Below are 12806 nucleotides of genomic sequence, written 5' to 3'. Positions count from 1 at the left end.
TAGGTCATACAGGACACGTTTTCAGTTCTGGAACCATATTTACTTTCTTCCTCAAGTGTTTCTCCCTCTGCCTAGAACTATCACCGTCTCCCTGCTATCCTCACCTCCACAACCAGCAGCCAATACTTATTCATCATCCCGCAGATCTCAGCCTCAATGCACTTCCTTGAAAGGCTTCCCTGACTACCCCTCATCTGAACTAAGCTAGGTCCCCCCATTTATATGCCCTCATAGTGCGCTGTACTTCTCCTTCATAATGAAATGTCTCTGCTCAAGGGAGGGACGCTGTGTGTCTTCCTCAACACTGTTTCCCCTGCATCCTACACAGACATAGTAGGTACTCAATAATTCTTTGGTAAAATAATGAATATAACGGCACCTACCTTATCAAAACCCTGGATTATTTCAAAAAAATATCTGAACTGATTTTCCTGCCAATCTATTTCTCTTATCAAATCTGCAGCTCCAGCCAAGTTCACTGATCCCATGGGCATAGGGCACATTCCCACTTTCATGCCTTTGCTCACATGTTCTGTCGTCTAATGTGCCCCATCCCCAAATCTCCACCAAATCCTGACCATCTTCTAGATCCTGCTCAAATTTCCAGCTTACTGTCTTAATTTTACTCCTTTCCTTTCCAGTTATCATCTATGTCCCCAAATAAGGCAACCCTGAACATAAAGCAATCCATTTTCCTAATGAGAAGACTCAAAAAAGTTTTTTTTGAAAGATTTTATTTATTTGAGAGAGAGAGAGAGAGAAAGAGAGCGAGCTCAAGCAGGGGGAGCAGCAGGCAGAGGGAAAGGGAGAAACGAGCTCCTGGCAGGGCAGGGTGACTGACGTGGGACTCGATCCCAGGACCCTGGGATCATGACCTGAGCTGAAGGCAGATACTCAACCGATTAAGCCACCCAGACACCCCTCAAAAAGGTTTTTGAGGACAACTTGAATAAACCAATTTTTAGGGAAGTAGATTAAAGTCAAATATCTATATGTATATATATATATATATATATGCGCTATTTTTTAAATTCAAGTATATCTCTGCTATTTCTTTTTTTTACTCAAGTATAATTAAAATAGGTGTTAAATTGGTTTCAAGTATACAATATAATGATTCAACACTTCCATACATTACTCAGTGCTCATCAAGGTAAGTGTATTCTTTTTTTTTTTAAGATTTTATTTATTTATTTGACAGAGATAGAGACAGCCAGCGAGAGAGGGAACACAAACAGGGGGAGTGGGAGAGGAAGAAGCAGGCCCAGCGGAGGAGCCTGATGTGGGGCTCGATCCCAGAACACCAGGATCACGCCCTGAGCCGAAGGCAGACGCTTAACGACTGAGCCACCCAGGCGCCCCAAGGTAAGTGTATTCTTAATTCCATTTATCTTTTTCACCCATCCCCCTGGCAACCACCCATTTGTTCTCTGTATTTAAGAGTTTGAGGTTTTGGGGCACCAGAGGCTATATAGATATAGATATAGATATAGATATAGATATAGATATAGATATCTATATATAAGAGAAAAAGTGTTGGAACATAAGCATCTGCTCATACTTAAAACCATATAGAGGAAGAATAAACCATGAACAATTTTTTTTAATAGTTACCTATAGAGGAGTGAGGGAATAGGGTGAGGAGACAAGGACAGAAAACTAGACTTCTTTGAATATACCTGATTTTATAAATATCTCACATAATTTTAAAACAAAACTAAAAATTTTAAAAGCAATTCCCAGAAATGAGAAACAAAATGAAATCAAAGGTCAAATTGACGGCATAACTATTCCAAGACAAATTATTCCACGTAACTAAGATATAATAAATTGACTGAACATCCTTAGTGGCATATACCCTAAAGACAGAAAGAGTTTAAGAAGATCTTAAACTGCTTTTTAGTTATCTATTGGTGGTAGTGTTGGTGCTATCACTCTGAGACTGTTGTGCGTTATGAGATCAACCAATGAGTGATTATGTAAACTTGTTCTGTCTTTCTCAATGTCATTGAGAACTGGCATTCTCAGCAGGGGTAAAAGGAAATACAGTCTTAAGATAGAAGTTAAGTAAAAACCATGTAGTCCTGAATTTGATTCGGATGTATCAACAAGAACACGTATTTTTATCTTTAAATGTTTTTAAATTTATAAGTTTACATTTTCTAGCTCTGTCCACTCAAAAAGCCTAGAAAAAATGATCAGCCAGAAGCAATGAGTATCCTCAGCACCTAGATTGTGGCCTCTTAAAATATCATTTTCTACTAAAAGCCGCCCACAGACAACTAGGGTGGTGTCAAAAGGACTCAGGAGTCAACTTAAAGAGATCTCTTGCTTTTTAGGACAATCTGAGCATCAATAAGAGTAATAACTGCAACAGATTAACTATATCAAATATGTTAAAATCTATGAGTTTGCAATGTCACTCTAAAAATTAACCGGTCACCATTGGAAGATAATACTAACAAACCAACACATTATTTTGAAAACTGTTAAACATTTATCTTGGCTTTCCTATATAAATTGTACCATAGTGGTTTCATAGAAGAAATGAGAGAAGTTTCTTATTATAGAAAAGAATAAATGAAAAAGGAATGTTAGAATTAGGACATCGCCATTTTGCAATCCCTAATGGAGTGCATTGATTTTCCACAGCCGCTAACATCACAAAGAGAGACAACCAGACATTGTATGTCTCCTAATGGGAGGCCATATCACCACCCATTAGGTAATCTTAACAAATAAATTGTCCCTGAATCTGATCAAGCCTCTAAATCCAAATACCAATTTACTGAAAATACACTGAAACACAGTTCCATGGAAAAACACCAGCATGAAAATACAATCAACAAAACTCAGACTCTGGGAAACCGTAGAACAAATCCTCTCCCTCCCCTTACCCCCTTTTTAAAATAAATAACTGCAAGAAGAGAAAGACAGAAACAGAGACAGACAGGGAGAGAAGAAGGCGAAAGGAGTAGTTTAAAAGAGGCGATAAATCAATCTCAACGTGTGCACTTTATTTGAATCCTGATTCAAACAAACCAAAATAATTTTTTAGTTATTTTTTTAAATAATTTTTTGAGACAATTGGAGCTTTGAATACTGACTAGATCTTTTATCATAGTAAAGAAATTGCTATTTTTTTCTTTAGGCGACACTGTGCTCATTTCTAAAGAATTCTTACCTTTTTTGTATGGAGTTGTTGAATCACTATCTTATATACCTGAAACTAATATAACACTGTTATGTTAACTATGCTGAAATTAAAATAAAATAAATGCTTAAATTAAAAAAAGAATTCTTATCTTTTAGTGATACACACAGAAATATTTACAGATAAAACTGAAAGATTACAGATATGGAAAAGACTATATTAACTTAGAAATATTACTTTTTTCGCATTTTATAATTTTTTAAAATAACTTGAAATCTTCAAATACATCTTTAATATCAATGTAAAGACTCACATAAAGTAAAGGAATAACTTCTAAGCAGAACAACTTGCCTTTAGTTTAGATTTGTTATTTATCTAGCTCATCTTTTAGGTCATGGATTTCCTGATGGCAGCAGCCACAATTTCTCATCTTTATGTTCTTAGAGCCCAATACAGTAGCTTACCACTCTAAGTAGGTTGCACTCTTGTAAGTCCCAGAGGGGGAGGTGGTGTGCCTATGTTCACCACTATGTACCTAGCAGCTAATATAATGTCCAGTATGTGGTAAGTATCCAAAAATTGTCATGAATGAATATTTATTAGGGTTCTGAACTCTTTAGCATATGATCATATATTTTCCCATTAAACTTCATATATATGTATATATATGTATATACATATATATGAATAATTTTTCATGTTGGCTTCCCCACAGGTTTGTAATATCCAAAGGACAGGGACCAATTAGTTATAATGCTTAGCACTGTCCGCAGATAACCGGCACAGCATAGAACACAGCAGGAATCTGGAGAAAGGGGGCAGGGGGAGGGTGGGATCATTGATGTTATGATTCTAAGAACTATAAAAACAAAATATGGAGAGCAAGGTCAAACATCTGAAATATTCAGGTTGAAAACTCACCTTGTTTCCTTAATTTAGATTAGTTAACCACAGCCTAAATTCATCCACTTTCTTTGTCTTGCCAAAGAAAACAGAGCCACTGTCAAACACCATTAGTCAGAGCATTTGAAATGTCAGGCTTGAATGTGAATGTGTGGACCTCGTGTGGATCCCTGTTCAAATAAAACAGCTATTTAAAAAATTATAAGGCACCCACATAAATTTAAACAACTAAATGGATATTTATTATATTAAGGAGTTATTGTGAGTTTTAAAAAATAATAATAATATGGTGATTTGGTAGTTATATCATTAAAAAAACTTCTTAATCTTCAGTGATACACACTGAAGTTTTTACTGACGAAATGATATGATGTCTGGGATTTGGAGAATGGGTGGGGACATAATGGAACAAAACATATATGTGTTTATTGTTGAAGCTAGGTCATGGGTACATGACTAGTCACTTTTACAAGTCTTTCTACTTTATTATCTGCTTGAAATGTTCCATAAATTTCAAGTATATACAAAGTTTGTTTAAAATCATAAAAAATGAAAAGAAAAGAATATCAAGTCTCGTTGATCTGTGCTTGTTGCAGATTCCTCATCAGCTGGCTGTTACTTCCTCTGATACCATTGTTATTTCTGGCAGAGAGGATTTCTTATCCATAGATTTCTAGGGTTCCCATGAATGGGCTTCAGGATTATGTGTGAGTGCGCATTTTTCTTGAGAGGGCCCATAACTTCCATCAGATTCTCAGGGAAGCTTGTGACTCAGAAAAGATTGGAATCATGAGAACCACATTATATAAGTTTAGGAGAAAAAGGAAAGAAGAGTGAACTGGAGAAAAGGTGGTGTTTCTAAGTCTCCTCTTTTCTGTACTTCCGCCTAGCTCACTGACAATGACCCACTATGTAAATGTGAATTGATTTGGGTGCATACCTCAAGGACTGGAGAAGATAAAAAGAACTAAGGAGGTTAAATACACATTAAAACACTGAAATTGCAAGGCACATCTTGTTATGAGTCTTGAAAAATGAATGAATTATACCTGAGTAGCAGACCAGATTCTGACTTACAGTTAATGGACAAATGAAAAGGCAGGGGCAGAGCTGAGCTTTACGTAATGGCTCCAGCTCCTGGAAGCAGCCCCAGAGGCTGCAGGGGTGGGGGAAGGCAGCAGGCAGTGGAGCCCACCCTGAGCGCTCTCCCTGACTCATGCCCCCTGCAGCACCACTCTGGACCTGCGGGGTGGGGGACCAGCCAAACTCAACTCCCCCTCCTTTCCTGCAGTTAGTCTCAGACTTTTCACCTCTGAAGACCGCTTTCATCTTTTTTCCTAAGGATCCAATGTTTTCAGAGATTGTGTATAACACCCTTCCACCCCTCCACCCTCCCATCCTCACCCCCAACAAAAAAAGAGTCAAGCATCTCTTGAGTTCTGATACATTTAACCATTTTTAAAACAACAAACATAGAAGTGACTTCCAGGGTTTCTAATCAGCAAACTCAGTTGATACAGTGAGTATTCGGAACAAATATTTACTGAGCACTTCCTGTACGCCTAGCGCTGTGCCTTACGTATATTACCCCACTTAATCTTTACGGCAGTCTTAAAGCAAGGTTAAGTAAGATCACACGAGCTAAGTGGGATAGGAGGAACTCGAACCCAAACCCCTCTGTATTCTTATTAACATTGTATGCTAACATTGCCAAAAGCAAAGAACCCAGTCATTTCAGAGAGCTCAGGTCACCTAATCATGCATTAGTGTTCACAGCGCAAGACCCACATTATTACCGTCTTAAAGCCTTAGTGTGCCAGCACCTGGTACTTAAAACTTGTACTTTGCCCTTTTACTGACCAGACTTCCAATAGTTCTCCATCTTATGCACGTCCATCTTCCTCTTCAGCCAGCAAAGTCTCAGTTCTGGCCGCTTGTATACCCTTGTCAGTGAAGCTGGCCCACAGATGCCCATCTGTCTAATGCCCTCAATTCGACATCCTCACTGAACTCAGACTGCTTTAGTGAGAAAAAAAGGTTCCATAAGGACTTGTCCAGCCGTTACGGACCTCTCAGTGGCCATGAACTCCTGACTACCCGGGAGCTCCCTATTCTGCCTATTCAGCAGCCTGCTGGGGCCTCAAATTTCAAAGTAGCTCTGGATTCTCAGTGATTCTTTTCTTGAACCTCAGCTGGAGTCACTCCTGTTCAGTACTCAGATTACTAGTTAGTTAGTACATGGTAGTAGGCAGAGTAATGTCCCCCCCAAGTAAGACTGCACATGGAAGTAAGGTTCCTAATCAGTTGAACTTGAAATAAGATTATCCCGGATTATCTGGTAGGCTCAATGTAATCACAAGGATCCCTAAAAAGTGGAAGAGGGGGACGGAAGACTAGAATCAGAGCAAGAGATGTGACGCCAAAAGCAGGGTTGGAGACATGCTGTGCTGCTGGAAGGAGGGAACTAGGCGCCAAGGAATGCAGGTAGCCTTCGGAAGCTGCAGAAGTCAAGGAGACCGATTCTTTCTTGGAGCCTCCAGAAAGAAACACAGCCCTGCCAACACTTTGATATAGCCCAGCAAGAGCTGCGTTGGATTTGTGAAGTACAGAACTGTAAGATAATCAATTTGTGTTGCTTTAAGCCACCACATTTGGGGTAATTTGCTATGGCAGCAATAGAAACTAATACACAGATTATGGTTCCCTAACTACCAAGACCAGAGTAAACTTATTACTACCTTACAGGAAACAACCAACCACTCCATTATCTAAGATTTGTTGCTGTTACCTAGCAGCAGATCTAGAATAAACATGGTTGCTTTCTGTGTCCTGATTAGTACTACGGCAGTCTTGACCGAGAGCCCTGTCTACCCTGCCAAAGCAAACTTGAGCTAAGGCAATTATCTACAGATTTTGAAGGAAGTAAATTTACAACCTGGATTGTCCCCCAGACTACCTCAGTTCTCTGCTTGGCAGGACAGCCCATACCTCTCCTACTGAAGCTCCCCAGAAGAGCTGGGAAAGCCATGTACAGAGGATGCTCACAGTTTCCCCCACTCCTACAAAGGAAAAGAACATCTAGTGTATTTTGGGAGAGGGTTGAGGAATATGGATTGTACAGCGCAAGTAGTGAGAAGAGAAACTGCTATGGTTGATGATTTATTCAATAACAGTCAGTAAATGTTAACTGGGCTCCGACATGTGCCAGTCATTAGGCGCTAGCAGTCAGGCCTCCCTCAGGAAGTCTTGGCTTGGACGAGTTTTTCCAGGTCCACAGAAGATATAGAATGTGACTATCTTCTCATCAGTCCTTCTCATCATCCATCCTCCCCAATTATCACCCATTTCCCAGGGCTTGGTATTCTGAAGATTTCTGCAGAATTTTCCATTCTGAGCAGGACTGATTCACGTAAAAGCCTTGGTCGTTACCCAAACTCACTTGCTCGCCTCTCTGTCACTTACACCACCACTGAACCGGCCTGCAGTTCCCAGCACCCCTTGCCTCAAGTCCTGATGGTTCCGACCACTCCAGCCTTCTCCTCCAGCACTTCTTTCTGCTCAAGTCTGAGAGTGCTGATCAGGAGAACTCTGAAGATACAAGATGTCCTCAGTTCCTGTCCAAACTAGAGGCTCTCCCTAAAGCTTTCTGCTCTTCCTCCTCCCTTACTACCTAACCCCTTTAAGAGCTCGTTGACTCCTAAAATTTCAATAACCACCTCCAGAGATCTTATCAAAATTCAGTAATGCAGGCCTTCATTAAGTCATCCTACATTACAAAAAAAAAAAAAGTCATCTTAAATTACAGCCTCCTCGCTGGCCTCCCTCAGTCCAGTCTCTTCCCTATCCAATACATCCTTTGTATACCTTGCCACATATCTTCCCAAACACTTATTAAGCACACTCCAAACCAAGCTCTGGTCTAGGTTTCAAAACAGAAGCTACTGTAATGCAGAGTGATTAAAGGCACATATTTTGGAGACAGTAATAGCACTCGGTGGGCATTGTGAGCAGAGAAGACTGAATGATGAATTCTGATAGTGATATAGAGCCAGACCTTGAAAGCTAAATGGAATATTCTAGGTGAAGAGGAGGGGAAAGATTTCACAGCCAGAACACCTGAGCAAAGGCCCAGCAGGACACAAGGGAGAGCTTTTGTGTAATCAAGCAATGGACACCTGATACTCTGTACTAACCCTGCCAAGACCATGAGTTCCTTAAGGAGAAGCACATTGGCTTTGGATACAGGAAAGTCATTCATTCACTCATGCAACTAAGCACCTGTTTTATACCAGGAACCGTGCTGTACGACAAGATTTTCTACGTGGTTCTTGCCCCCATGAAGTTTCTATTCAAAAAGATAATATAGAAATTGAACAAGAACACTTCAGATGAGTTATAAGTGCTATTTAGAAGATAAAACAGGATTATCTGAAAGAGAGTGACTGTGGGTGGAGGTCAGGGAAAGCCACTCTGAGACGGTAACGTTTGAGTGGAGTCACAAAAAAGCCTGGGTAGAATCATGTCCTAGACAGAGAAAATGACAGGAACAAAGGTCCTAAAGCATGAAGGAGCTTGCCATATGAAAGAAACAGAAAGAAAGCCAGTACAGAGGTGCATGGTGAGAGAATGGGGGAGAGGCTGTCAGTGCTGGACACATTGAAGCTTGTAGGCCATGATGAGTTTGGTCTTGTTCTAAAATGCACCAGGAAGCCACTGAAGGGTCTCAAGATAGGATCAGGCATGATTTGTGTTTTTAAAAGCTCTGTCTGGCTGCCATGTGAAAAGTGGACTGTAGAAGGGCAAGAGAGAGAGAGCAGAGGGAAGTGTAGGAGGCTAGTGCAATAGTCCACACCAGAGATAACAGCCTAGGCTTATGATATTTACATGTGATGCCTAGAATCTGTTTACACCGAGTTACACAATCTCCTCACTTTGCAAAGTCCATCCCCCCGCAACACACACACACACACACACACACACACAGAGACAGAGAGAGAGAGCGCCTAGCTGGCACACAGAAGTCTTCATTGGTAATTTTCAATCGGTTGACTGTCCTCCAGGTCATGCCTATTTCCTTCGCTCCTCCTGCCCTCATTTATTTTCCTCCCTATATCTCAAGTGCCCATTTGCCCATCACCTGACTCAGCCTTCATGAGGTCCTACTGTTTCTGCTCTATTCCTTTTCCTCTCTTCCCCCCACCACTCATGAAAGTTACACGAACTAGATGTAAAGGAGATAATTCTTTTGTATTCTACCCCAGAAGCACTCAGGAGTTATCAATTTCACAGAGCACTAACAGAAGCTTATGGGTTATTACGATCTTGACAATACAACTGGTACACATTCTGCATGTTAAGGACACTGTCTCCTCACACTCGCTCCAGCCTGTTCTATTCCGCCCCACTGCAGCCAGAGAAATCTTTCAATAGGAAAATCTGATCATGATCTCATTGGTGCTTGCTCTCTCATCCCCCCTCCCTCGCTCTCATGCACTTGTGCTCTCTCTCGCACTCTCTCTGTCCCTCTCCTTCCCCTCCCTGCTTAAACCCCTTCAGCGGCTTCCCCTTGTTCCCCAAATAAATCCCAACTTTCTCAGGATGGGCCATAATGGCCCTGCATGTTATGACCCCAGAGTGTATCTCACACCACTCCCCGCATTGCTCCCTGTGGCTCCAGCCACACTGGCCTTCTTTCAGGCCCTCTAACTAGATGTGCCCCCTTTCTGCTATTCTCTTTGTCGCCAACATCCTTGATCTCCCTCTTTCCTCAGTTGACACTTATTCTTTAGATCTTTAATTTTCTTCCTTAGCAAATTCTTCTCTCATCTAAGGCCAAGGCTGGAACCACTCAGAGCACTGCCTATCTTTCTTTTGAAACACTTATCACAGTTCATAATAATACATTTACTAATGGGATTATTTGATTAAAAATGGTTATTCTCTCCACCCCCCAAGACAGGAAGCTCCAGGGGACAAGAACATTGCCTATTTTCACTCATTGCTGTAACCCCGACATACATTTAAAACACTTAGTAGGCCTTGGGAGGATCAGGTATGGAAAGATTTCCCAAAATCTTAGATATGGTCCCTTCTTTGATGGAGCAAGCAAGCAAGGAATCATGGATCTTCTGTGACAAACTATTACCAGGAAGAAGAAGGGAGTCAGTGTCTGATGCCCATTTTGCTACAAACTCGGACTGTTCCCACTGCTTCCTTACAGAAACCATCACGGACATCAACATGGCACTTGTTTCCAAGACCCATCATCCTTCCTTAGAAGGCCCATCATCCTCTTGACGCCCCTCCACTTCAGATTGACACCCACCCCCCTTCAACCTCTCTTTCCAGAGCAGTAACCAGACCACCTGACTGCATAGGAAAGGGGGGAGTGGGAATTCAATGAGCTAGCACTCACTTACTAGTTTGTCACACAATAAAGCCTTTCACAAATAGCACCTCATTTAGTCCTCAAAACAACCCTGTGAGGTAAGCAAAGCAGGTATTACCATTCCCATTTTACTAGATGGAGAAACTGAGGCTCAAGGAGACAAGGGACTTACTCAAGGTCACAAAGCCAGTGCAAGGCAGATGTAGGATTTGAGCCTACAGTCTCCGACACCTAGTCCAATGCTTTTCCTGACATTTGTCACCCCAACAGTTATCACTTACTTAAATCTGGTTTCCTCATTCCCTTAATTAAACACCTATTCCTGACCTCTCAACACTTCCCCATCCCATTTCCCCTTCCCTTCCCTTCCCTTCCCAGAAGTTTCAGCTGTCTGCCCAGTGGGATGGAGAAAGTCATAAAGCTGGCCACACTAACGGGGTCTGGTCCCAGCCTCCAGTCTTTCCAGCTCTTTCTCTGAACCACTGATGAACCAGAAGTCTCCAGAAATAAAAACACAAAGAGGAGACCTGCCCCACCAGAGCAAGGTCCTTCGCCACCCTTCCTCCCCCGTTCCAACAGGACGCCGCGAGGCCAGAAGCCAGCCTCTCTCCCAAAACCGTGTACCCTTAGAGAACAGCGGTCACCCGCCCGCCGCCCTCAGGGCTCCCCGGGGCCAGCCGCGCAAGGGATGCGGCAGTGATCCGCCGGCTCCCAGCTTCCGCCCAAGGTCACCCTCTCGCGGCCCCGGCCCGATCCCCAGCCGCCCGGAGCGCCCCCTGGTGTCCCGGGCGGACCTCCCCTCGCCCTCAGGGAGTGGCCTGCGGAGCCCGGCTCAGGGGCAGAGGCAGGAGGGTGGGCAGAGGATGAGGAGGCTGAGCCCCGGGGAGGGGCGGGAGGCGGGGCCCTACCTGATAGCTGAGGACGCCGTCCGGCTCGTTACTGCCGGCCGGCATGGCGGAACCCAGCTACGTCTGGCCCGACGGCTCTAGGCCGAGCGTCAGCAGCCCGCCCGCTCCGGTCGGCTCTGAGCCGATAGCCCGAGCGGCGACCCCTACCCCGGAGCCAACGGTCAACCATCAACCGCCGCCGCCTCCATTGCCACCGGCCCGCGAGGCCTCGCCGCAGCCAATCAGCGCGCGGCCTGTGCGGCCAATCAGCGCGCGGAGCACGGGAGGACGCTGTCCGGCGGTACCCTGGGCTACCGGGAGGAGGAGGAGGGAGTCTGGGGAGGCTACCGCTCCGGGCCCGGTTGCCTTGGAAACCGCCTCCCTCCCTTCGGGGGCCTCGGGGCTGAAAGGTCCTCCCAGCTGCTTGCTAGAAATTGAGAATCTCGTGCTGCTATTTGCGGCTGCACCTGACCCTTGAAAACTGAGAAAGTGTCGGTTTTGTCTAATTCTGATGTTATTACTTAGGTAATGGTTTTCAAATTCTGAGGTAACAGCCCTTGGGATTGAAGAAGGAAGTACCAGAGGATGAGGGGGAAGGGCCTTCTAAAATTACTTGTTAATCTAGTGGCTAGATTAAAGTGCATTAAAGAGAAGCGGGCAGGCAGTGATCAGACCCCCCTCCACAGACTCACTCCAACTCAGGTCTTCTCCTCTGGTCTTAGGTTGGCAGAGAAACGCACAGAGTCGAGCCCAGGCGGATTGTTGAAATAATTCCACAAAAATGCCTCCAACTTTTCCGATAAATGATCTACGGCACATTATTATTTAACAACAGAACCACGGATCTAAGGCAAGGTTGGAAACTCATGAGCAATGCGTTCAGGTTGATTTGGGCTTGAAGCAAAACAGAGCCTGGCCTTAAACCAACCAACCCTCTGTCCCCAAGAGGAGGCAAGGGGCCTTCTGCCTTTCACGCACTATCACATCAGACTGTACGTGAGTCCATATTTTTAGAGCGGGGGGGGAGACAGCCCAAACGATTCTTTGCTTCAAAAGAAACTACATCTGGAGAACATAGTCGGGTACGTGTGAAATTTCAACCCCTGTATACCACAACTTGCGTTGGACCTGAAATTTGATGTGTGTCCCTGGGTCAGAACCATATTTCTAATCTCCTGTCTAAGGCCCCTGGTTCTGTTTCTGAGCCTTAACATTCTTTGCCACAGTCTCTGTTTATCTCTTCACTAATTCTGTCCCTTGAATTTGGAATCCACTGCCCCCCATTTTTGCCCATCAAAATCTTAACCATCCTTCAAAGTCAATCTCAAAGGCTATCTCTTCCCAGAAAACTTTCTTTATCCCACTCTCTCCAGCACTTCTTAGAGATATCACCTCTCCCTTCTCTGAAGCCTCACGGCACTCCGTATCTTATATCAGTTACCATGCTGTGGTTACTTAAGTACTTTAATTATAT

General features: G+C 43.5%; 1 protein-coding gene across 1 annotated transcript in view; it reads right to left on the bottom strand.

Annotated features, from left to right (window-relative positions):
• SLC4A8 (solute carrier family 4 member 8) overlaps positions 1-11541 on the bottom strand; it is a 73867-nt gene extending 62326 nt beyond the window's left edge. The window contains exon 1 of the mRNA XM_026501843.4: positions 11354-11541. Coding sequence (XP_026357628.3) covers positions 11354-11398 — 45 coding nt within the window. The 5' untranslated portion in view covers positions 11399-11541. The remainder of the gene's footprint in view (positions 1-11353) is intronic.
• Between the last annotated feature and the right edge of the window lie 1265 nt (positions 11542-12806).

The sequence above is a fragment of the Ursus arctos genome, unplaced genomic scaffold (assembly GCF_023065955.2).
Source record: "Ursus arctos isolate Adak ecotype North America unplaced genomic scaffold, UrsArc2.0 scaffold_26, whole genome shotgun sequence".
Lineage (NCBI taxonomy): Eukaryota > Metazoa > Chordata > Mammalia > Carnivora > Ursidae > Ursus > Ursus arctos.
Note: the sequence above shows the minus strand (reverse complement) of the source record. Positions and strands in the feature narration are given on the sequence as shown.